Below are 26,019 nucleotides of genomic sequence, written 5' to 3'. Positions count from 1 at the left end.
ATTTAGTGCTCGAATAAAATTTCACTTAGTGCCTGAGAAAGCTGAAGTTAGAGGCTATATGCTGCACATACGGAAATTTTTATCAAATTTTTTTTAAGATCATGCTCACAAAAAACGTGAAAAAGTTGTGTAAAACCCGTACTTTTCAATCAATCAACCGCCAAAGCTGTTCCTGTTACAGTAGAGAAAATTTAAAAAGTGAATTGGAAAGGGGACGTAATTTGTCACATTTTGGCATATTTAGATTTTGTGAAATACGGAATACATAATTTATGACGAATTTTCAAAGGTAGCTGTTTTTCGAACATTTCATCAATTCGGATTTTTGATACAATTCCTACACCTAAATTCAGCTTTGCACTGGATTTTGAGTACGTTAACGTATAGTTTAGGCAATAAAACTATATGCAAAAGAAAGCACTTTTCATGCCGATTCTAGTGATGTAACTGCATTGGCGGTGCAATGCTTAACAAAAATATAATAAATATATTTCTGAAAGTAAAACTAGAAAATTTGAGCTAATGCTTGTTTGTTTTTTCGTTTCTTTTCATCCGTCTTCGTGTGCAAAATAGCTTTGAGATATTACCACCCACTGCGCCCGTCTGCCTAGCAAGAATTTGTGCTGACTTCTCAAAATTCAGAAACTAGTTCACTGTTTTATTTATTATATTTTTGCCAAGCATTGCACCGCCAATGCAGTTACACCACTAGAACCGGTATGAAATAAGCTTTCTTTTGCATATAGTTTTATTGCCTAAACCTTACGTTAACATACTCAAAATCCAGTGCAAAGCTGAGCTTAGGTGCAGGAATTGTCTCAGAAAATCCAAATTGATAAAAAGTTCGAAAAACAGCTACCTTTGAATAGTCGTCATAAATTATGTATTTCGTATTTCACAAAATCTAAATATGCCAAAATGTGACAAATTACGTCCCCTTTCCAATTCACTTTTTAAATTTTCTCTACTGTAACAGGAACAGCTTTGGCGGTTGATTGATTGAAAAGTACGGGTTTTACACAACTTTTTTACATTTTTTGTGGCCATGATCTTAAAAAAAAATTTATAAAAATTTCCGTATGTGCAGCATATAGCCTCTAACTTCAGCTTTCTCAGGCACTAAGTGAAATTTTATTCGAGCACTAACTAACTGATTTATAGCAATTTTTCTGAAGCATGTTTTTTCATAAAAAATTTCTTGGACTTAAAATAACTTTAAAATTATTAATTGTAGCTGAAAACTGTCTGAGAAACATATTTGAGTCGAATTATAAGCTTTTCAAAACTATAAATTTTATAGAAATCGGTTGAGAAACAAGAAAGTTTTAGTGAAAACAGTAAAAACCGTCATTTGACCGCTCGCGGTATGAATAGGTATACCACATGCGTTTTTCGAAAACCACAACACTTAGAAAATTTTTAAAAACGCAAAAATACTTGCATTTTGAAAATAAAAATAGTCCTGTCGTTAAATTTGCGAAAAAAAAATTATATAAGGCGTAATCATCCTTCAAAGTTTAAAAACCGTCATTTGACCGCCTCCGGTACGTTTAGTGTTAAAGAGGAAGTGTTATTATTTCGGATCAATAATCTGCACATCGAAGTTTCAAATAACTTTACATTTATTAATGTTTGTTTTCGGTTTAAATATTTTCAGATTTTGTTTTCAATAATCCTTATTTAGTATTCACAGTGGAAAATTGTATAACATATTCTCTTTGTCACTACTATACGTATTCTAGCGGCGAACTGCCTCAACTTTTGTTTGTTGCTCCAATCAGAAGTATTTTGTTAAATAGAAATGTCAAATCAACAAATCCCGATGAAGCGAAACTCACTCACGGGCGAAGAAATCCTTCATGGGCTCTGATACTATGAACATTTCGAACAGCATCAGACGGAAATTGTACACGAGGTGTGGTGTTTGGGAAATATAATTTGAGATTTTAATCAGTTTTTCTGCCCCAACCGGTGGGTGGTTCAGGGAACGAAACAACTTGTTCGCGCACTGTCTTAGAAAGTATGATAAAAAGGTTTTCTTATGCCTTCTCCATGGTACATTACGGAAAGACAACTTAATGCACAGAAGGAACTCACATTCCATATACATGTATGCTCACTATACAAAGGCTTTTTTGCAATAACTTAAACGGAATATTAACGCATGTACTGGAAGTGGACCTTAACCTATTCTGTAATAACACTATTTATATCAATAGCTGATGAACGTTCACTCGTAGTTTGAACGACCAACGTATGGACCTAATCCTATACAGTACAAGCTTCTCCATCATCCTATTTTTCTGCATTGCGACGATTGAGAATATAATTCAATAAATGAACTCAACGAGTGTAATGAAAATAATATTCGCTTTACCTACACATCTAAAAGTTTTCTTGGGGTGTTCTGTTCTTAATAGTTTAACGTTTATAATCAATTTCTGAAATTGTACAATAATTTGTTTTGCATAATTTTTGTGTTTTCTTATTTTTCTCCTGCTCTCTCTCTCTCTCTCAACTCGACTAATCACTATCTTGTTTAAAAACTCTGCTTATCCTAGAAGTATCAGTGTAATAAAAAAAGATGTATTGACAGTAAAATATTATTAACCTTACAAAACGTGTAATGCAACCTGCGCAATTTCAGTTGGTCAATCGGTAGAAGGACATGCCCTTCTACCGGTTCTAACACACTTGTCATGCCTTTGTCGTCGAATCAAAGCGTTCTTCTAGCGTTCTAATACTTTTTTCCCTTCTCTACCGCTGCTCGTTATCAAAAGTAGCTGAATGAGCATGTCTGTGATTTTTTAAATAAATGACTTGCTGCCGCCTGTTTGAACTTACTCACCTTTCCATTCCCATTCAGCATGTCAAATTGGACGTCGTTGTGACCACCGCCGTAGAAGGTGTCGTTACTGCAGACGAATGGTCAATCTTTTCGACCCTGTACCTATTGTACGGCATGTACGGTGTCCGTGTGATGTCGTTGTTTTGTTTGATGACGGTCACGTTTTTGACCAGATCTAGCCGAGTGCCGAGAAGCCACTCCTGGCACTGGGATCGTTGCGAATCGTTGACGTTCCGACTGAGCCACTTTTGGACAAACGCATCGAAACGTTGGTGCATCGATTTCGTGACCTGTGGGTGTGTCTAAGAGATGATAGGCCAGTTAGTGTCAATTCATTGATGGATATTCGTCTAATTTTGAGTTTACAAATATTTCATACCAAAGTCAGAAATTATGGTTTTTGCTGTATTTACCTCTTTTGCCCGTAACAGCGACTTTCGTTTGTAGAACACGTGATCCTTGTTGAGAACATAGCTGATCTTATAGTTGTTTTTGTTCAATCGGAACTGTTCTCGGTCATCCACGTAATAGTCCTGATTGCCATTGCTCGTGGGCAATCTTTCTGGTATCCCTTTCGTCTTTCCGAGAGGCCACAGGATATCATCGGCTTTTTTTGTCTGGTCGTTGTTGTTGTTGTTTTTGCCTCCTGGTTCCATCGTTTTATTATCGCTTCCGCTCCCACTGCCGCTTTTGTTTGTGTTGTCCGCAGCGGATGTTACTGGTGGAGTACCTTCATTGCTCGAAAGAGAACCCTCGCTTTTTATTATTGCCACCAACGGAGTCCTCTCGGTTTCGATGTGTGCCTGCTGTTGAGAAGTTGTTTTGCACCGTTTCAGATTCCTCTGAAGGAACAAAGCCTTTCGAGGGCCATTTCCATTGTTCTGAAACATCAATTCAAAGCCAAAAAAAAAGTTTCTGTCAGAGAACACTGTTGATGACATAGTTGATACACATAGAAAGAGCATGTGAATATTACATGCAAACAATTGATGATATTTTTTCTAGTGTCATGCTTTGCCTTACTTAACAGAAAGGTTCAGAAGAAATAAATTCGCATATTTGCCAGAAATATTTGCACGTTTCAACATTTGAATTGTTCAAAACTAATTGAAGAACTTCGAAAACCTTTGGGAAAGTTTTCATCAGTACCAGGTCAAACTTATGACTGTCTCAACTGTTTTAGAAACAAAAATAAAATATTAAATGAGCTAGTTCATCGTACTAAATAACTTTCACGATCAATGAAATAAATCAAGGATACAAAACGAAAGGAAGCACATATAACTTACTAATTTCCGGCAAACTATCTTTGCGTTTGCGAAAAACACGGTTAAAAACTCGTGATTTCTTGAAAATACATGATTCGAAAAAAACACAGCGAAATACAAGAAACTAGCGAGACAAAGATAATAACTAACATACCATTATACATCACATATTCTATACAGAAAAAGAAAGAAAAAAGATAAAGGAGAAGGTAAGGAAGTATACCTTTTCCCAGATACGGCACAAATTATCGATTTGTATTAAAAAAAAGCATAGAAAAATGTAAAATCTAAGTGATACCTACTCTGTGCAACAATGCGCTAAAATGGTCCACGTTTCCCCATAACCCTCAGTGTACTTGTTCATATGAATCTTCGAAACACATTCACTTGTATATCCGCGGGATAGCTCCAGCTATCGCATCATGATCGAACAAAAAAGTCACTATTTTCAAATGGAAAACTTAAGCCGAATAAAAAAAAATTTCCGTTTACGATTGACTCAAATTGATCTCTTTATTTAATCTTCTTAAAAGGGTCAAACCTTTCTACGGTTGATTACATGTTATATTTTTGTGATTTTAGTCAAGTCAGATTTACTCTTCAACTTTATACACGAACAATAAAAAGATTAAACGTTTTGCAACTGATCTGGGGGATAGGTCGAAGGATTTCATCACATATCGAGTGCCAGACGTTCAGACAACTCTCTGGAACATATAAAACGATTACTTCGCATGTTTGCCAATTTACAAAGCTCTCATCTAGAGCATCGCTTTCCCGATTTGCCTAACCTTAGAAACAACAAAAATGAAATTAACAGTTTGTTATCGAAACGGGAGTAATAAAAAAAATCCCATTAATTTTTTTTTTATTTTGATAAAGGTAAAACTCTACGCTTTGATAATTACAAACTGTTTTTCCAATATTGTACAATATATCCTTTTTATTGCTATTCAGGATCCGAATAATGGACTAACACACATTCTACATCTTAGCATTTGAATAATGGAAATAAAGATAAATCTACAATTATGTTATCCGCTTTTATTTAAGGAACATGAGCAAATACTAACGGTTTATGCCTAATTGTTGATTTCTTCACTCAATTACCGTAAACTAAATGCAATCGAAGATTATTTACAAATGTATGGGAAAAAATATAACAACTTTTCAAAATATTTTTGCTCTCACTCGTCATAATAGTAAATTGAAGTGTGTGTGTCGATGATTTGAGTTTGCTTCCGGACTTGATTGCCCTTTCAATTTAATCAATCGAAGATGAATGGATCAGGCAGTCCTGTGTGTATCTGTCTAACTATTGATGGTGTGAGGGTAGTAGTCTCACAATAACTATACATTGAGATTAAACAAGTTCAAAACTTTAGTATCCTGCCTCTAGCGTCCAGAGTTATTTAAAAGATCGTCACGCGAAAGAAAGCCTCAACATCTGAAGACCACAGATCAGGTTTGGATGTGCCTAAAACAGCTATTCTATAGTAGCTCTACATATGGATTCAATCTGAATGTGAGAGTGTTCATTGATTCATTGATTCTTGTTTGACCTGGCACGGAGAAAAAAAAGATTGATGTGAAGAGAAAGCTTAAATTAGTGGATTATATTCTCAGTTCTACTCGAAAGTACAAAGGAAATCGTGAAAGCATATTGAGGAATTCAATGAAAGATAATTGTAAGGAACGCATAAAATAATAAATATAAATTTTTAAGTTATTCCATACAAAAGATTGAAATATTTTAAAACACAGTGCATAACTGCGTATGAGCAACACATGTGTGTGGTAATCAAAAATAAAAGAAAAAAAGAAGTATTAAGGGAATAGCTATTACCAGTTGGGTTTGAACCAACCCCTTCCAAGAAATAATTTAAACAGACGCTGTGAAACTTACCACATCATCGTCCGGTTTCTCGGTTTTGATTTCCACATTTGTCGTCGAAGATCCACAGCCGCCACCGCTAGCAATGCTGCCACTTTCACTGCCCGTCGTAGCCAAACCTCCAGGCACAGCGGTGCCACCTGCCGTGGATCCCACGGCTGCCGGATTCGTTAAACGATCGACGTAGTTACTGTAGGATTGAGCCTGATTGAAAGCCTGTGCCGTGTCCTCCGTTTCTGTGTCCAACAGCTCGATTGTGACGCGACAATCAATTTTGTACTGCGGAAGAGAAAAATGGTTTGAGTTGCTTTAAACGCTTTTGTAATGATACAATCATTACAGTACATAGTATTGAATCACAAGTGTCATTAAGTTATTCTGATTGTCGTAATTAACTAAATACTTACAATGTGCACCTTGAAACAGTTTTCCTCCTGCAGTGCCGCCTCGGCCTTCCGCTGGTAGTTCAGCTCATTGGAAACGCGCCGGGAAGCTGTTCGGCAGAGTCCACCTGCACCTCCCTTGCGCTGCTCGGTAAGGAACAAATCAACGCACTCGAGTGCGCCCCGTTCTGTGACGCAGTGTTGCAGTTGCCGAACGGCATTTTGGACCACCTGAGAAAACAATTTTTGTTGAAACTATCGACTCAAATCTAACGTATAACGTTCATAAATTACCCTGTCCAAAGTAAATGCAATGTACGCGTGAATGCCAAACATTTCTCGCAGTGAATCCTCAAAGTTGCTTGCCTCCACGTTGCCATCCAGCAGATTCTTGAGCATGTCCAGGAATGTAGTGTAGAAATCTTCAACCTTGACGTCACTTTTTGGTTTCAACCGCAACGCGGTCGCTGTACTGTTACTCCGTGACAATTGATAAGCCTTTTCCTCATTGGCTATGATGTTTGCCCTCTCGTAGATAGTCCTTAGCCTTTCGCACAGAATTGCGTGTAACCGCAAGAACAAATACCAATGGTTGTTGGTGAAGAACAGAGTGTAAGCTTCCTCCTTTAGATAGATAGATAAAAATAATCGATTAGAAAATAAAAACTTCGGTTTCCTCAATTATTCGGTTCGAAAACAAACTTACGTAATGTTTACTAACTGCATGCGCCGGAAGCGTCGACTGTGTTTGCGGTTGAGCACCCTGGGATGGTTGATTTGCTGCAGTCGTTGAAGCTCCCGGTTGATCCGAATCGCTCTCTTGCTTGATCTCAACTTTTATCGTACTGTCTACTATGGCTTCTTTACTGCTGGTATCCGTAGAGTTTCGTTTGGATGTGCTTGCTTCGGTATCACTTGCACTTGATGCGAGTTTCGTGTCACTGCCACTGCTAGTGGCAATCGTCGCTTTATCCTTCGCCGAAATTGTGCTTTCGATATTTGCTATTGCTGGATCGCTTGTACTATCGGGTGTTTCCTCCTTTACCGTAACAGGTACTTCTTTGTCCTTATCGGAACTACTACCACTTGACGTCGCATTAGTACTACTTGAAGGAGCGCTACTGCCTGTTTTATTGCCGTTCTTGGTCGAAGATTTGTCTTCTTCGTTGTCTTGATCAACATCCATGTCTTTGTCGTCTTTAAGAAAGAAAAAAATGAGTTTAACAAGTAAATGAAACACAACTGCCAGTAACTTACCTTCTTCCCGTTCATCGTCGCTTAGCTGCTGTCGAGGGGCAAAGAACAGATCTGGAACAAATTGTCGCAAAATGTGTTTGATACGAGCCTTCTCCTGCTTCTGGATGCCGGTCTGACGTTTGACATGATGGATCAAGAGATTAGCTGCATCGTCCAGGATGGTTTTATCTTTGTAGGGTATGATTAAGTGCGGACCGCTTACCAGCGGATTAACGCTACCCGTTTCATTCTGCTCGTGGCGCTAGAAAATATTCAAGAATGAAAACGTTAATATTTCAGATCACATTTCTCATCCGATATTGTCTTTTTTACCTTCATATAACTCACCTCATCAAAAAGAGTTTCAATTTCATTGAACAAACTTTTCGATCGAAGCGCTTTAATATCGTTTTGCTTAAAGTTAATTCCCTGATGGTCGAGTGATTTCAGATAGTACTTTTCGTTTTGTTCACGCCATTGCTTGTTGAATCCCTGTAAACAAGTTATAAAGTGTCATTCATTATTTTAAATGTTGAATATTCATTCTAATACTCACTTTCTGCGCTTCGCGCCATTCTTCTTCCTTAGCCTTCAATCTTCTCAACACCACCGGTACGGCCACCACTGGATTTTTCCGCAACCCTTGGATGATATCATTCGCCTTGTCCCCATATATTCTCCTCAGAGCACGCTGATGGATAGTTTGAGAAGTCCCTCCAAGACACTCATCCAGCCGGAACCGGGTAACCTCGTCCGGCGACATGCGACTCAGCTTCTTCTGCACACCTTCCAATACACGAATCGTTGCACTGTTGGTTTCTATCACCACATCCAATTCGAACCGTTCGTCTTCGCAACGGTAAATGAACTCTTCGTATTGGGTTTTACGTGATGTAACAAAGGTGGAATCCTCAGCCCATGTCGGGAAAGACACCCAGGTATCGTTTAATACATCCCGGCACAATGCCGTCCGACCTGAACATTTAACATTTTCGTGAGATTTGGGAAGTGCACAGTAGCTAGCACCTAGACGTTTACAAGTAGACAAATCGATATCAGTTGCCAGCTCGCCTTGAGATCGATCTTGTCGCTGGGCCACTGCCAAGGGGATGCTTTCATGGGTTGTAGGAGGTCCCAGGAAGTCCTGGAACCACTTCAACAGATCTGGAAATCGGCTTAGGAAAGGTGTCACCAGTGTTTGCAGCTCAGATTTTGATACAATCTCCTGGTTAAACAGAGTTAGGCATCGCAAAAAATTTTCATACACATCCGGACTCCGTAGGGCTTTCCGCACTTTATCGAAGAAGGCGTAATCATTTAACGTTCCGAATTTGGAAGCTTCGGACACAGATACATCTCGACAAATCGGCTTATGACGCTTAATTGGTGGTCCATCCCTTTCTCGAGCTGTCAAATTGTGCCCACCCATCGGAGGCATCTGGGAGTACGAAGGTGACCTTTTGATCGCATTACCACCTTGTCCACCTCCTAAACCCGAAGCGTTGTGACCATACTTTTGATTATTGGCGTGATTTCTAGGTTCTTTTTCTATTCCACCAGCTCCTCTTCCTCCGCTAACAGGGACACCCGATGCAAAATCTTTATCATTCATTCCATAATCTCGTTCATGCAACCTGGCCAAATTGGCTTGATGCGAACTACTGTAGCCACCCTTGACGTTGGCGTTCATCAAATTGCCGGAGAGTTTCTTGCCGTGTGCTTGAGATGGCTGTGGAGGTGGAACCTGTTCATGCATTGTATGGTTTTTCGTTCCGTGCATAGGTGCGTGATTGGATGCGTCTGGGAGAAACTGACCGAATTCGCGTAGCAAATCTTCCTGGTTATCAAACAGTTTGGCCACCTGGGCGTATACTTCGGCTTCCGTTAGCTGCTTCGATCCAGAATTACAACTTCCCTGTGGCCCATCTTTGTAATTTTTCTGCTCCTTCTGATAGGTGTGTAGAATTTCCAAGAATCGCTTGTATTTTTCGGGTTGTGAATGGAACCGGTTCTTGATCTTATTGACATACGTTATAGCGTGATTAAACTCGACCGGTTGATTCGGCGTAACGTTTCCAACGGAAGGCTCTGGAGCCGGAGGTGGCTGCTGGGGCGGGTGAGAAATAACCTGCTGTGAGATCATTCGATGATGGAGATTTTGTTGTTGGCTATTGATTGCACTCGGATCTGTTGACACTGCACCGACGGACACATTGTTTGGTGTTATTGTCGTGCCGCTGCTTCCACCGGAAATGGTTCGCTCGCGATCACGCGAGAAGTTCTGTGGCGATTGCGAAATTGAGGATAAACTGCTAACGCTAGTGCTCTGCACTCCTCCTGGTCCACTGGATGCTGGACTTGGTTGTATGGACGTATGGACAGAACCAGGGTTATGGCTATAGGTCATTAAATTAACGGCGGTATTACCGGTTTGCACGATCTGACCAGTCCCCTGGAAGATGGTATTGTACTTATGAGGTGACGGTTGTGGTGCCACGGCAGTTCCAGCCGATGTTGATGGCACTGATACGGAGACCTGAAAGGCGTAGCCTTGGTCATTTGCTTGTACTTCTATTTTGTATCCAGGCGGCAGGAAAGTATTGAACCCGACAATCAACTCTGGATGACCTTTGAAAAGATTCGAGACTCGTTGAATGACACCAGGCGTATCGATGCTCTGCGATTTGAATTCTTTCATAATATCGAGAAAATCATTGTAAACCTGCGGTTGATTTCCGAAACGGAACTTGACCTGATCCAAATAGCTGAGGGCATCCTCAACCTTGAGACGCTGGAATTGACCCTGCCCTTGCGGGGGCGGTGGCGGTTGAGGTTGCGCGTTTGGAATGACGCTTGTCGGCATCGTGGTTATCACTTGACTGGTCACACCAACGGGTGCCGTTGTGCTGGTGGTACCCTTATGGCTGCGTACCGGATTGGATGCGTTGACAACATGGATTTGCTGAGCCGAAGTTGGCGGCACAGACGATGGACCACCGTGTGTGGTAGTTTTGACCAAATTGGTACCAGTGATTCCGGTCGAGTAGGCTGTAACAAATGAAGGTGGAATCAGTATGATTGTAGTTAATCTACAGGTCATAAATTCAGAAAATTTTCGTGGTCTAACAAGGCAATAGTCCCATAATATTAGTAATTGCCACACTAGTAGGGGTGCTAAGTAATCTTCTACATTTAGCCGCGACTCATTCAAACAAAAATTTGAAGGCTTCTGTTACTTATTCTTGAAATTCTACATATTCTGATAAACCAAACCATAACTTACGGGTCGTAGTGTACTGGACACCGGCCGGTTGCTGCGTCGAGGGTCCTTGCTGTGAGGAGGATGTCTGCTGTTGTTGCTGCGTTGACACCACCTGCGACTGTTGCAGCTGGGGTACCTGCTGCGGGGGCTGAGATTGGCTCAGGTTAGCAGCCACATCGGCGGACGTCGTTTTGATAACATTCTGAGCGATTTGATACTGGATCGTGGGTCCAGTGCTGTGCGGTTGACTAGTGGTGATCAAGCGCTGGTGTTGGGCAGTGGCACCCGCCCTGGGGGGCTGCCCAAATTGAATCTCCTCCGTGCGGCCACGCTTCATCGTGGTTGCATTTTTTATTGGCAGAATACTACCAAAAATGTTTTAAGACTCCGATTTTCGAGATGTTTTTCCGCTTTATATCTGGAAGGAAAAAACCGGGAGAAGAAAAATTGGTCTTATTAGAAAAGTTCTTTGTTCCATGTTTGGTAGATAAGAATTGATGCGGGTGTCGCGGCGCGTATGAAAAGCAGTTGGGTGGGGGGGGGGGGCGGCACCTTTCGTGTTCATGTTTGTGTGAGAGTCCTGTGTACCCACTAGTTCGTTTTCCATCGCTTAACAACACACAATGCTGTTTATGCTGGTGTTGCTGCTAGTGAAAACATCTGTTTAATGGCATCGATCGATAATGGCTCTTGGAAAGCAGCGGCCAGGCATGCGCGCTTTCGTGGCATTTTCAAACCGTCTAACCAAACCAAACGTTCTTCCACCGCGCCTCCACCGTGAATTCTTTTGGTCTTTTTAGTAGAAAGTTTTATGTAAGTACTTATACCTACATACGTACTCGATATGGTAAGTTAGTGTATTGATAATTTGTGTAAACGCCTGATGCGAAAATAACTGCGAATATGCTCCCGAAATCGAGAAACCGCACTCCTGATATCCTAACCGGTTTTCCGGTTGTCTTCGTTGAGATTTTGTTTGGTGTCTGCCCTGATGAAAGTTGCACCACAGATTATTGTAACACAGCCCATTCAGGCCGGTGTAAAAGTGCATACAAGAAAGGCAAGTGGTATTAACAACCCGGCACGATAGTCGTTGAATTGGTTTAAGCAAATATAAACGACTGGCTGCACCACACAGGACAGGACTGACTGGCGACTAAGCATCGTTGGACACACGAGTGGCATTTATTGAACCGGTATTTTCTTCGGTTCTTTTCACTCTTCTGTTTATTTATTATCGTGCGCGAATGTAATCCCAATTGCCTTCTGCGAGATGAACAGTATATGTAGTAAGTTGCACAACATGCCGGGCCGCAACTCACGATTAAGAATCAGCTTATCAGTTAGTTTGAAAATAAGTACCAAGTAGATAGGTTGCCTGCAAGTACCTGTGTTATTGAAAATCCTCTGCTGGCAGTCGTCATGTCTAGCGAGGGTTGATTGCAAATCAAACGTCATAAGCGCCTAACATTTTTCAAGGGTTTCAGCAAAAGGGTCCCTGGGAAATTTTGCCTCTGAAGAGGAAGTTTTAAGGTAACTAGAGTTATAATTAATTTTCCTTGGAAAAGTCATATAATTTAAAGCCGAAATACATCAGTTTCTCTAACAATCTATCAACCCAGACCCGCGTAAAACGCGCGTCACCACACTTCTTAGTGGTCTTACGCGGTCAGCCGTCGCGCGAGTTGGAATACCTTCACAATAAGGGGTATGTTGTACGCAGGAGGAAGGGAAATAGGGGGGGGGGGGGGGGGAGTGTAAGAAGCATCATCATGTGAATGAGTCTGTGAGGTGAGAAGAAAACAAGTTCAACCGTATGTTGGTAGGTAAAGAAACGGGCTTTTTCATTCACTATCCTTCATCGACTTGAACACCGGACCGATGAGATTTGCGCTCTTCTTTAATGTAAGCTGAAAATGGAGTTTTTGATTTTTGAAAACACACTACTGAGAGTCGTCGCGCGAGGGGCCGAACTACTTCATACCGCGAAACGGAGTACCTTTGGAGTAATTGTACGTTAGAAAAGATTTTTCAACATATCTGGGTACTGAGTCAGATTTATTCTGATATTTCAAAACAGGTTTATTGAGGTTAATCCTACTTTTTTCGATTGAATATCACAATATTTATCCTTATCGCACGGTACTCTACTACAGGACCAACATGAACTTATACTTTTTTCGTCCGGCTTGAAGATGAATCCGTTCCGCGATAGTCTCGCACCAGGGCCAGACATCGCTTTGTACGAAACGCAACAGCAGCATAACATTTCAAATAGCACTGGAGTTGTGGAGTTTCGAAGGTTGGGTAGAATCTGACGTATATTTTGCGACGGAGTGAGCGCTCTTTCTCTCATCATGTGTTCCGAAAACATTCAGGCAGCAGCGGCCCATGGGGTGGATTTCCCAGTGTAGGTATAGCTCAGACTCTGCTTCGGTTCGGACTGGACTGCTGGCTGGCTGCTGGCCTGGCAGTGGTTTTACGATTGTGGTTGTTCCTTCGAGCAACCAGTCCGTGCGATACCCACTGTGCAATATGCATATAGATAGATAGGAGGATACACACGACAAAAATGAAGGTATGTTCCGTTCCGATATGCGAAGTTTTACGTGTAGTCGAGGGCAACAGTTATCGGTCGGTAGTTCGGTTTCCGAGTTTGGTGCCAACCAGCCAGCCAGAATCAAGTTTAGGTTTTTCGGCGATCTCGCGCGCTCCGAATTCCTCACTCACATTCTCAACTGCTGTGGCTTGGTATTGGTACCAATAAGATCACACGGATACGGTTGAATTTGTGACTGTACTGTGGCCTTTCTTGTACCTATCCATTCACGATATTATGAGAGATTGGCGAATAGGAGTTTTTTTCTTATTACTTTTTTATCGAGATTATTTCATCACCAGTATCCAGTATCAAAACATCAATAATATAATTGCATTAGAGAAAACATAATGCAATCGAATCAGTACGTAAAAAGTGAAATTTCAAACAAATTCACTCTCATCTTACAGCAATGGAGATGACCAAATCACGAAATAATGCTTTTTTTGTGACAGCAAAATACTTGTTTTTTTTCGTTATAAGTGTTTTGTCCAATATTCCATCAAATTATAAATTATAGAAAATTAAAACAGCCATACGAATGATTGACTTAAAATTCCTGTTGGATTCTCGAAGCTGATTCGATCGCTTATTCAGCCATCTATCCATTCGTGGCAACGTATATTCAGATCGTTGGCTTGAATGTATTTTCGGGTCAGAACCAAACAATCATATTTATGTTCAGGTTGACGCGTAATATCGCTGATAAATCTATATATTTTTCTCCGTGTAGGGCTAATATAGCTCAACTTGGCTAGATTCAGCCTCTAGCCATATAGAATAAATATATGCATAATCAATCAATCTATTTATGTAAATTATGCCGAAAGACCATTATGCCAAACGGCTTTATGCCACATGACTTTATGCCAATCGGTATACAATCTTATGAAACCATGTTTAACAAGGACCCTCTCAGGAAAATGATAGCTGGATAGCATAGCATCCATTACGCTGTGAAGCCAAGGGGAATAATTTCAGGAAAATAAAGCTCCTCTTAGTGGTGCAAAATTGCAAAGCTAGTCTTAATATTGTCACTGAATCCTCAAACCGGAGTTTTCGTCAACATCAGCGACGGCGACATCACTGACACGACAAAAGGAATCTATCCCCAAAAGTAAACAAAAACCATTTTCAGTACCTCATGATAGGCCAACATATGCACTACTTAACGGTTAAAATCTTTTGAGAAAATAATATTCCGTTACATTAAAAACTCAATTTGAGTAAAGGATCTAAAACCTGAACCGCGATCACATTGATTTACACCCTTTACTCCGGAACAATTTTTCGCTACTACTCCGGAAACAAACTCAAAATAATCAATTTGACTCTTTATTCAACATAAAAACATTGTTGCAAATGAATGCGAACTTATAACTTAAGCTTAAAATAAGAAAATAGGAAAGGGTGTATAAACAACGGAGACAAAATATTACGTGAGCTAAGTTCTATCTACGACAGCGCTTTTTTTTTCATGAAAATTGATATTCATCTATTCTAACATATAGGGGATGTTTCTAAAAATCGTTTGTCTTTCATGAAATGCAAAAATTTCAAGTGATTTTTAATTAGTGATTTAAAATAGTTTTTCTCGATTCGCCATATGGAGATCCATCCTTTTTATGTGTTGGTACAGATTTCATGTTGACCAGACATCTATGAAACATCTTCCAAGTGTCGGAACCAGCTAAAGATAAGGTTGCCGATTGCTGAGTTGTTTGATGAATTTTTCATCGTCGCTTTGCAAGATGTCAATCATTAGCGCGAAAACTTCGTATTTCAACTGCATGGACAATGATAATCTTATGAAATTCTTTCGATAATCATAGGAAGATCTTATCTATATACATAAAAATGGATTGAGGGAGGGGGGGGGGTCTCCCAAACAAGACTATTTTTTGCATAACTCGAGCACTTATCAAGCAATTGGTATCAAAATTGGCATGGGGTGGTATTTGGGTACGAAAAATATTTCTGTGAATATTAGGTACCCCTCCCTCCTCTCAGTGGGATGATAGGAAGGGGGGAAGGGAACTACCTTACAATTTTTCATATAACTCGAAAACTAATCAAGATATTGGAACCAAATTTGGAACGGGAAGGTATTTGGAAACCGAAAAATATTTCAATGATTAATTGAGACCCCTCCCTCTTTCCAGTAGAATGGCGGAGGGGGCCTCTTCCATATTTTTTTTACATAACTCAAAAACTAATATGGAACCAAATTTGGCATGGGAGGGTATTTGGGTACGAAAAATATTTCTATGATTATTTGAGACCCATCCCTCTTTCCAGTAGGGAGAAATAAAGTGGAGAGGGGGTCTTTTTAATAATATTTTACATAACTCAAAAACTAATTAAGCAAATGGAACCAAATTTGGCATGGGCAGGTATTTGGGAACGTGACATGTTCTAATGATTGTTTAAGACCCGCTCCTTCTTCCAGCGGGGAGAAAGGAAAGAGGGAAGAGAGTTTCATACAATTTTTACTGCATAACTCAAGGACTAAAGCAGCAAATGGAACCAAATTTGGTATGGAACGATATTTGGATAAGAGAAATGCTCCTATGAATATTTGGTATCCCTCACTTCTTCAAAAAGGTGGATGAAAAGGGGAGGAGAGGTCTCCCTTACAATTTTCAGTATTACTGGAGAGTTGATCGAGTTGATTGAACCATATTTGACATTTGAGGGTATTTGGATACGAGAAATTTGTCTATTATAAATTTATGCATTGCCTTTTTTTAGCGGAAAGATATAAAGGGGAGGGGGGGGGGGGGGCTCCCATACAAACTTTTCGCATAACTATAGAATTGATCGAGCAAATGAAACCAAATTTGGCATCAAAAAGTATTTGAGTACGAAACATACTTTTTCTACGTGAAACAATTCCTTTCTTGCAGTAGGATGATAGAATTAGGAATATAGGAAGGGAAGAGGTGGCTTATGTTTAATTTTTTTTTACAAAATCCGAGAAATGCACAAAACTTAACATGAAAAATCAATCTGGTATGATTCCATGATTATCTGACACACCATTCTATTTTCAGTGAGGAGGTATAGAGCAGGAGGGAGGTAAGCCCAATACAATTTTGTTAGCATAAGTTCTCAATTTATGCTAACGAAGCCAACAAATGGGAACAAATAGGGCATGGAAAGGTTCTTGGTTACGAGATATGTTTCTACGATTGTTATAAACCCTTATGCTTTACAGTGTAGAGAGGGGAAGAAAGGAGGAGGCTCCATATGCATTTTGTTGTAAAGCTTAAAAACTTATCAACTAATGGAACTTTATTTGTTATAAGAGGATTTTTGGGAACAAAAAAAAATTGGTATTATTATTAAAGATCACGACCTTCAATCAGCAGGGGGTGAAGGGAAGGCCAGGGGGGGGGGGGGGGGGGGTGCTCTCTTATCAGTTTTTTTAAGTATAAATCCAGAACATTTCAAGCAAAAACCATCATATTTTATAAGTTAGATTGTTTGCGTACGATTAATTTGAGACCCTCCAGCCAGATTAAAATTATCAGGTCTTTAACACAAATTTATAGAGCAAGATTCAGAATATTAGTTTAAGTTATCTTTGTGTTGCAATTCGAAACTCCAGTTGCAGCGGTTGCTTATGAATTATGTTATAATTTGGTTTAAAATAATGCCAATAAAACAAGAAAAAAATTGAATAATTTTTGAAAACATCATTTGATTTTGAAAGGTGTAGCAAAACACACCGGGTCAGCTAGTTTGATATAATTTTGATTTTCTCTACTATTCGGGATCGTCGTTGTCCATTAGTTTTCCCTCGACTATCATCGAAAATTTGTAATTATTACTTCACGAAAAAAAAAGACGCCCCACCCAGTCAGTAGTAGCGCCTTCCGGAACACAATCGCGCGATGAAGGCTTTTTGCACCGACAATATTCTTTCTTTTTGGGATGGATATTCGAACAGTCGACGCAGCACAGCACTGTACAGAAGCCCCAGTCTAGGCCAGGCCGCCACCACCACTATTCGCTTGGTGTCTCATGAGCCGAAACCGACCGACAGACATCGATGGCTCCCTGCGCTGACTCTGACTGACTGACAGGTATGAGAAGGGAGGAAAAAAGTAGAAAATTGGATTCTGAAGTTCATGTTAAAACTTGTACTCACATGACACAATTTTAATAGGCTTTCGATTAATTTAGTTTTTGAATAGTCACTGTAATTTTACTTTAATGGAAATGGGAAAACTATTTAATCGGTATGAGATTTTTCACATTTTTCACCAGGTTTCCATTCGAATTTGAAACACAATCAACTCGTTTAAAACACCACTTCAAGATAAGTTTTATAGTTTATTCGATGAATTTCTTACTACACTCCACTTTTTCAATAGTTTGGAACGTTGAATCAATGATTGAACAAATATTTTTCCAATTTTCTACAGCAGCTTTGTTGCGTATCTGCACTTCTCAGACTGAAGGAAAAAGTGAAGATTTTTCCTGACCTCACACCTTTTGGTTGGTACAGAGAAATCAAACACACATCTCATTCTCTATTTGGTGCGCTTCACCATGAATGACCAAAGTATTCGTGTATACGACGTTATTGATGTAGTAAAAAACATAATAGTACGACTATCAGTTACCAACACCACCATACACTAGCGATGTATTGGTGCGGGAAAATCTAAACTCAACGAACCACCACCTTCAGAGCAGCGGTTGTGTGAGTTTAATCTTAAAAATAGCTCAAACAGGCTTGAAATTTACATGTTCTTCCCTATCCTTACATCAGGCCAACAAAACGTTTTCTCTGAATCGCAATTCCCCTTCCCCAGACCGACCAGATGAATCCAATCCAATATAAAAAAAATCTTCCACCCCCTACCGTACAAATACCGATCGACCGACCGACGACCAACAATCTAACCAGACACGGTGTTCCATATACGCAATACTTTCTCGGTGCGGATATGAGCGCGAATGATTTCATCTCATACGCATAAAAATTGCCTACGTTTTTCAGACGACTACGCACGTTTGTCTGACCCTATCTTTTCATACAGAAAAATACAAATCTTTCTTTGTTGGAACAAGTAAAATTCGATTTTTCCTCAAACACTATCCAGGTGTATTCTAGAATTAGAGTATTGCAAGCCACGTCCTCACGGGAGACCTAATTTTCAACATTTTTTAACTCGTCCAAGTAAAGACTGGTCCTATTTTGCTGTACTTTTTTTTTATTTACGTTTACGTTTTTCAATATCGCTCTCTCAATCATTCTCAGCAGTGCACAACGGGGCATAATCTCATCGTACTCGTCACTCACACTACCCACCTTTCCCCCATTTCACTCACACACACAACCGTTCCGATTCCGTTCTTCTCTGCCCCCTCTGTAGGACAGCGGCCAGCTGTGTATAGTAACGGGGCTATATGTTGGTATGTGCCATTTATTTATAAATATTACCATCGCTTGTTTGCACATTCATGGGCTCATGACACGCACACTACCACGGTTAACCAGCCGCTGTGCTAAAACACCGTCGATGTGGTCGTACGTGTAGGTGCGTTCAAGATGAAGAAAAATAAGTTAACAAATAATTTTGCACCAAATTCTAAAAAAGGTCTCAACATCTTATCAAAGCGATTGGTGTCACCAAATATTCTTCCCACGGAACATCTTTCTCGTGTAAAGCATCCCTAACATATCCTAACCGCCCTCAAGTGCTCCGAAAAGCACTCACATTTGTCACAAAATCAATGTGCCTACACCTTGCTTGCAGTCAGAGGAAAATATTTCTCTAATTTTCAACCACTCACCTGACAAAAAACCTCCAGAAAACGCCAGACACTGCTAAATTCAAAGCCACAGAACACTTTCACTAGAGTTTTTGGTGCTTTCAGCACGCTTCAACAACCCAAATTCGACCTCGAACTACAACAACGTCCTCAAAGTGAGAAAAAGTTAGAAAGGGCAGATTCACATCAACCTGGGGATGCAATCACGGTGAAACACACTTTTGCCACTGGCTAACCGAACGACCGGATGAAGACTGAACGAACGAACGGCACGGGACAAGTGAAAATGTTCGCTTCGCTCGCTCGTCGAAGGCTCGAAGCTGCTGCTGCAAAATGCTAGCTAGTAAAGTTAGCAGCAAAGCAAGCAGCGCCAGTCGAATCAACTTTTCGACGGAAAGGTAGCGGTACGCTCCTGTCCCCTATTCGCTGCCAACGCCGGACACTTCACGTGGGTGTGACGTCAGAGATTGACCTCAGAAGGGTAATTTAAGTTCTATAGCAACCTGCGAAAGCGCTTTGAAACTTTGTTGTGATCGTTGGCTTTAAACAAATTCTTGCAAAGGTGAGTTGGACCTTTTTGGTCTAAACCGTCTTAGGACAACCACAAAAACAAAAAAATCATACAAAACATATTTCATACGATTACAAGTGTTTAAAAAGCCAACAAGTGTAAAGTTTCCAATCCCATTCAGGTGCGTCGGAAAACATCCGTGGGAGCGTTCCAAATGGAACGGTGGATAAGGCTAGGAATTAAGGTATGACCTGCTGGAGCTACGATGACCCTGTTTCATAGCGTAATCCGTTATGACCAGAGATGCCAATCCCAAGCAACCAAAAGTCCCATATCTACTTAAACGCGTTCCTCCAAAGTTCGAATTTCGCTGAACAAAGTACCGAATTTTCTCGAATGCGAGCATAAAAGTTACAAAAAGGGCCTCAAATTGCCTTCTATGGACTTGAAGTTCCAAAAAGGTCCTTAAATAGCCTTTTTTGGGAAATGTCAATCGCATCCCTTCAGTATAAAAGTTACAAATTAGGTCTCAAATAGCCTTCATGGATTTCCAAGTTCCAAAAATTTCCTAAAATAGCCTGGAGTCTTCGCTGATGCCCGCTGGCTACCCTTGCAGATATTCTAGGGAAGCTTATTACCACATCGAGTTTTAGCTGCTGGTAAGGCAACATCTAGGCGTGACCTCATGGCAGCGTGTTTGGCTACCATCTGGAAGGGTCGCGGTTCAAATCTGGTATCAGGCCTGTTTTTTTTCATTGGGTTGTTTGAGTAAGCAAATAAATCAAATGTGTATCAGAACTGGCGTGCGTGCCGACATGTATCAAACAATGTCAAAAACAAAGCAGGTATCAGAATGGGGTAGGCTAAATAGCGGCACGTTACCCAAAAATACGAGAAAATTGTGCCTAGAATTTTGCTGATTAAACGATGACTTGTGAGCTGAACAGAAAGCCGTTCCAATCTGTAGTGAAACTTCAAAGTTTCAATAATAACTTAAATTTTGGGCTGAATAAAACGAACTTCAGCACATTGACTATGCTGACTAAGTTGTGTTTGGCCTTTTTAACGAGACTTTTGGTTGCTTGGGATGTGCCTGATCTTTCAGGAATTGCCTGATTTTTCGAGGCTCAGCCTGATAACCATTGACATTGAATTTCCCAGATTTTTGATAATATGCCTGATTTTTGCGAATGTGAAGGAAAATGGGTAGTAAGGAACTGAATTAGGTACCATTGCTGAAGTAAAAAAGTGAAAATGTGGCTGAATCAAAGCACTCGAATGATTCCCTTTAATTTTTTATTATAAAGGGATTGAAAGGGAATCTTTGGATTGCCTTGAATTTTTCAACCAAGTAGGCTCACAAGGGACCGTTCAAATATTACGTAACGCAATTTTCGAGCATTTTCGACTCCCCCTACTTAACACATTCGTCTTAGATTTTCTAAGCAAAATCCACAAAGCGTAACAAGCTGCTATACCCCCTCCCCCCTTAAAGCGTTACGTAATATTTGAATGGTCCCCAACACATATTAGAATGAAAATGTGGAGCGATGACAAAAAAAGAGGTCATCACTTTGAGCGAAAAAAACGTAGCCTGATTTTATTTCATCAGTTCCCTGATTGTCGAATAAAAAATGTTGGCAACCCTGGTTATGACAGAATAGGTGCAGACAGGGTTGCATTTTTTTCCAAAATTCAGTGATCTTAAAAATAAAAATCAGGCAAAATCAGGCTAACATAAAATGATCGAACTGAGTGCCTTTTTTGATCACCGTTGAAAATGTTATGGAACTGACATGCTAGCAAACTAGCTGCTCACTGTCACTTCAACCTTAAACGCGATATTTTTCGTTTTCATGCCTTTTATTCATATTTGATATCACAGATTGACCAGCTTTCACACGTTTAACTGACGGAATATAGCGTGTTGGCTTTTTTACAGAAAGGCATCGCGAACGGTCAGTTGGGGATATCATTAATTAAGGGTCCAAGATCCCACTTTATATATATACCAATCGACTCAGCTCGAAGAGTTGAGTCAAAAAATTGGATTTTTTTTTCCTGTAGGTCATATCTTAAAAACAAAATTGTTTAAAATTTTTCTTTTCTATAGTAAATACCATGCTTATGTCGGCTCCAAAAAAGGTAGCCATTTGCTCAGCAGCAGTAGCCAGCAATCGCTAAATTAATTACCGAGGCAATCAAAAATTTGACCAAAAGTTCATCAATCAGCCGAAAATCGATCCCACGACATCTATCATGAGAGTTTAGGAGGCTAACCCCTTGACCACTAGGGAGCGTCGAGAAACCTGGCTCTCAAACTTAAACAGTTTGAAATATTTTGATAGTAATGAACACGGTGTACAATATAATAAGGTGATATCTTCCCGATAATGTCGTCATTACTATCCATCTAGTGATCCTCGGTGTATACAGCATTATCTTACACACACAAAACTTTTTGCCACGCTATAAGGGTATATACGGACGTTAGTATTGACGAAAAATTGGCCTCAGCCATAACCTCAAATTTTGATTCGCTGGCGGCCTCACCAGTGATGCTAGGTGCGTTACTAGAATCAGTATTTGCTTGTTTAATAATAATTATAATATTTCTGAATTGATTGTAATTTTCAACTATAAACAGTTAAACGTTTGAATTCATTACGGGGCGTCCCTAAATGGATGAAGATAAGCCATCTTTTGCATATGAATTTTCAAGGTGAACTCAAACATCTGAAGTATATTTTCATGTACTGCTTGGTAGATTTAAAAAGAGTTGTTTCTCACTTCTAAACGAATTCAAAGTCATTTACTGTTACAAACAAGTAAATTAATGAAATCCCCGTCTACGACTTTGAAAATAACCGCCTACATGGTCTGATTATTTTAAACAAATCCACATAATTCGCTACATCATTTAAGTGTGCGATACAGATAGTTGTTTTTTCGTTCAGATTAATGATACGTTTAATTTCACATTCGAAAGTTGCAAATTCTCAGTTCTTATGAGTAGGTTTTCAATAACAATGCAATTAAAAAATGTATGGGTCGATTCACGATGTCGTATTCTCCCTTTTGTGGTGACAGTTCGCGCGTCCTGTTTACAAAATTTTACGAACGAGAAATGGGGTGCGGCGAAATTTTTCGTGTAGCTGCACGGTCAAGAAATTTAACGCAAAACTCAGTTTAAGGATAGTAAAACATCAAGTTCCATTTTGTGAATTTCATTTAGCACATTTTTTAGTTTCTCACGTTTATCTCTCCGCAAATGAACAGAAAGTTGAAAATTCGTAAAAATTTCGAAAAGGAGGTTTGTTTATTAAAATGTTTAAACATGTTTTTAAAACTCTTTTCACCACATTTCTTCTGGACCAACTCACTTTGCATTGAATATTGTGGGGCAGCGCTTCTACTTGAAATAAAAAATCCCATCAAATAGCAAAATTTGGAGGCTTCTAAAGAATTGGAATGTTTCGAATTGATTGTCTGGAAGTTTCTTGTGTCATTTTGACCGGAAGCTGTGAACAAATACACATACTTGTACAATAACACTCCTCAGGGAAAGAAGAATTCAACATTGGAAAATTCTCCATTAAACATACTGTGAAAAGGGCTGAACTGTGTTGGGAACGAGAGCAACATAGGAAGGAAAAATAGGAAGAGAGGAAATACTTTAGTAGAGAGAGAAAGAGAGGGGCAGTTATAGAAGAGAAGTAATGAGTCCAGTTGAGAAATAAAGCTTTGACAAGGACAGACGGCAGCATAATTCATTTAAACCAAAAAAAAAAAAGATACAAAATGGCTATGCCACGACGGCCGGGACACGACAAAATGATTGATTTCTCATTATTTGATAAGCTAAAAATATTTAATTTCTTAACAACTAACTTTCTTTTTAAATTTATTTTTATCCCAAAATTGATCTGAGAACTATTGCTAAAAACGTGTGGTTGAGAATTTAATGAGGACCCAAATATTTGCTTTGTTTCCTCAGCGTGTAGAATAGGAAAATACGGAATCAAAACAGGAATCGCGAAGTGTCAAAAGCAGTGAGGCCAGGCAGTGCGTGAATCGACCTATTAATTTTCCAAATATCAATGCACTTGGCATCCCTGAGCTCCCAAAAACAGCAAAACACGAACGTCTGTGTATCGCTTTTCCACAGGGCGAATTTTTCGATATTAGTACCGGGAAATCGCGTTTATCGTGCGCCCTTCTCAAAAATCGATTCTGTTCTCCCATGGTTTGAGGTTAGGGCTGAGGCCTCTTTGTAAGGTGGTGTTCGTGTAGACTGTCAATATATCCTAATTCGAAGATAGTAATGACGTCACTTGTTTACATACAAACGAGTTGTTTACTCGGGTTAGTAGCCTACCTTGTCTATTTATACCGTGAGTAATGAATATCATTTCGCTTGTCCTCCAAAAAACATACTGGCCCTTATTCTGCGCCGCGCGTGACGTGATGATTGTCACCTCACCTCGGAGTCACCGTGAGATTTGTCACCTTATTCCAGGAGTCGATCCGGGTAAAGTGACAGAGGTTCATTCTATGTGAGCGACCGAATGAACACATCTGTCAAAATGGCAGAATTCGGGTTGGTGCTGTTTTGATTTTGCTCTCGCTTCGGATTTTTCGAATTAAGTTTTTGTATAACTGGTTGGAATTTCGGTTCGAAAATGGCCATCATCGGATTTTACGGTCACAGCAAGCTGCTCAAGGACGATAAACGGACGATTTATGCGACGTAAGTTGAAATTTCGCTCATCAAAACTGGGGTTGGATCTGGGTCATAGTGCCGAAAAAAAACAACAGCAGATGCCGACGGCATTTTCCTTTTTTTCAAACATTTATCAGGTATGTAAAATATAAAGTTTGTGTTTTGTACATGAAACTGTTCGATCAGAATGGTTTTCGTAAATTTTGACCATTCAAGATTAGATAAGTATTTTTCGTTTTCAGTATAAGTGCTGCTGATAGTAGGGTGAAATTCCATTTGTTCTGAAGTGAAATTTAAAAAAAGATGGAAAAAGTGTACCCGGTGGAGCAAGTGTCAAGGAACCAAACCAGGAATACATCCCGGGGGAGCGAACTGTCTTTTGTGTTCAAAGACGGCAGCATCTGAATTTATATCTTTAAAAATTAATTAAAGTTTTAGAATGTGACAAAAAGTGCAAATAAAATAAAAGATTATTATTTTCTACCACATTTACAATCAGAAAACTAATTCCAACAAACTAAATTTTGCATTTATATTAGGATATCAAATTTAAATGTTTGCATTCAGTATTCAAATTTGAATGACGGATTTTAGGTAACAAGGTTTTTTATTAAATTACATAATCATATTTAATAAATTGGTTTTATTATTTCCAAAACTTCAATTCTTTAGTGTAATTAACTATTCAGAGCCTAACATTCCGCTTTACATAAATTTAATGCTCAATTTCTATCCCGTCACCACCTGAAAAGGTACCGACAATTGTCACCTAAAATCGTCACCCGAATGCGACGATTCTCACCCACGGTGACTACGAGAATAGGGTAAGAACTCACAAAGTTCATCCGAAGTGACGTTCCTCACCTAAACCGACTGCTGGAATAGAGTGACTTGGGTGACTCTACTATCGTCACGTCACTCGAGGCGCAGAATAAGGGCCACTGGCCATCTTTTTTTTTATATTCAGTTTAGTCATTTTTGCTTTTGATTTTCTTTAATCATAATCTTTTTCATAGATTAATCATTTATAATTCAGAAATAAGGTATCCATCATTCCGTCATATGTTTCCAAAGATAATTTACACTCTGTAAGAAAGCCGCATATCCACTGTTAAGTGTATTAAATCGGGTAAATATGTGATATGTGATTCAGCAGGTTTTTAAAATTTACCTTTTTGGAATTGTTTTGTTCAAACTTTAATGTATAAGATACTAACCAAAGCCTTTTGCGAAAAATCTTCATTGTAGTTCTCACGAAGTTAGGCTTAAATGTGGCAAATTTCAAAATTTTTAATAGCGAAATATACGCATAAACTTGGAACAAAAATTCCGATTTTTATAAAATGTAAACGAATGTTTGCATACGACAATCATATTTTCCAGTCATTAATCCTCCAGTCAAATAATTTTGATAAAAAGTACATTTCCCTAAGTTGGAAACACAATAATTCATTTTGTTTCTATACTTATTATTTTGAACATTGCAACAATCAGACAGTTGGGCGAAA

The 26,019-nt window shown here is 39.4% G+C and overlaps 1 protein-coding gene across 5 annotated transcripts in view; it reads right to left on the bottom strand.

Annotated features, from left to right (window-relative positions):
* Positions 1 to 1,604: 1,604 nt before the first annotated feature.
* Positions 1,605 to 26,019, bottom strand: part of LOC129760292 (paired amphipathic helix protein Sin3a) — a 30,282-nt gene continuing 5,867 nt past the window's right edge. The window contains exons 1-11 of one of the 5 annotated variants that reach the window (XM_055757929.1): positions 19,299 to 19,535; positions 10,913 to 11,309; positions 8,186 to 10,677; positions 7,963 to 8,121; positions 7,651 to 7,891; positions 7,100 to 7,590; positions 6,688 to 7,017; positions 6,418 to 6,624; positions 6,023 to 6,289; positions 3,262 to 3,729; positions 1,605 to 3,150 (exon numbers count right to left, since the gene is read on the bottom strand). In XM_055757929.1, coding sequence (XP_055613904.1) covers positions 2,863 to 3,150; positions 3,262 to 3,729; positions 6,023 to 6,289; positions 6,418 to 6,624; positions 6,688 to 7,017; positions 7,100 to 7,590; positions 7,651 to 7,891; positions 7,963 to 8,121; positions 8,186 to 10,677; positions 10,913 to 11,228 — 5,259 coding nt within the window. In that variant the 5' untranslated portion in view covers positions 11,229 to 11,309; positions 19,299 to 19,535 and the 3' untranslated portion in view covers positions 1,605 to 2,862. Of the gene's footprint in view, positions 3,151 to 3,261; positions 3,730 to 4,603; positions 5,679 to 6,022; positions 6,290 to 6,417; positions 6,625 to 6,687; positions 7,018 to 7,099; positions 7,591 to 7,650; positions 7,892 to 7,962; positions 8,122 to 8,185; positions 10,678 to 10,912; positions 11,310 to 17,643; positions 17,956 to 19,298; positions 19,536 to 26,019 lie in introns of those variants that run through there. The other 4 variants (XM_055757930.1, XM_055757931.1, XM_055757928.1 and 1 more) reach the window with 4 other exon arrangements.

Source organism: Uranotaenia lowii, unplaced genomic scaffold (genome assembly GCF_029784155.1).
Source record: "Uranotaenia lowii strain MFRU-FL unplaced genomic scaffold, ASM2978415v1 HiC_scaffold_56, whole genome shotgun sequence".
Taxonomy (NCBI): Eukaryota; Metazoa; Arthropoda; class Insecta; order Diptera; family Culicidae; genus Uranotaenia; species Uranotaenia lowii.
Note: the sequence above shows the minus strand (reverse complement) of the source record. Positions and strands in the feature narration are given on the sequence as shown.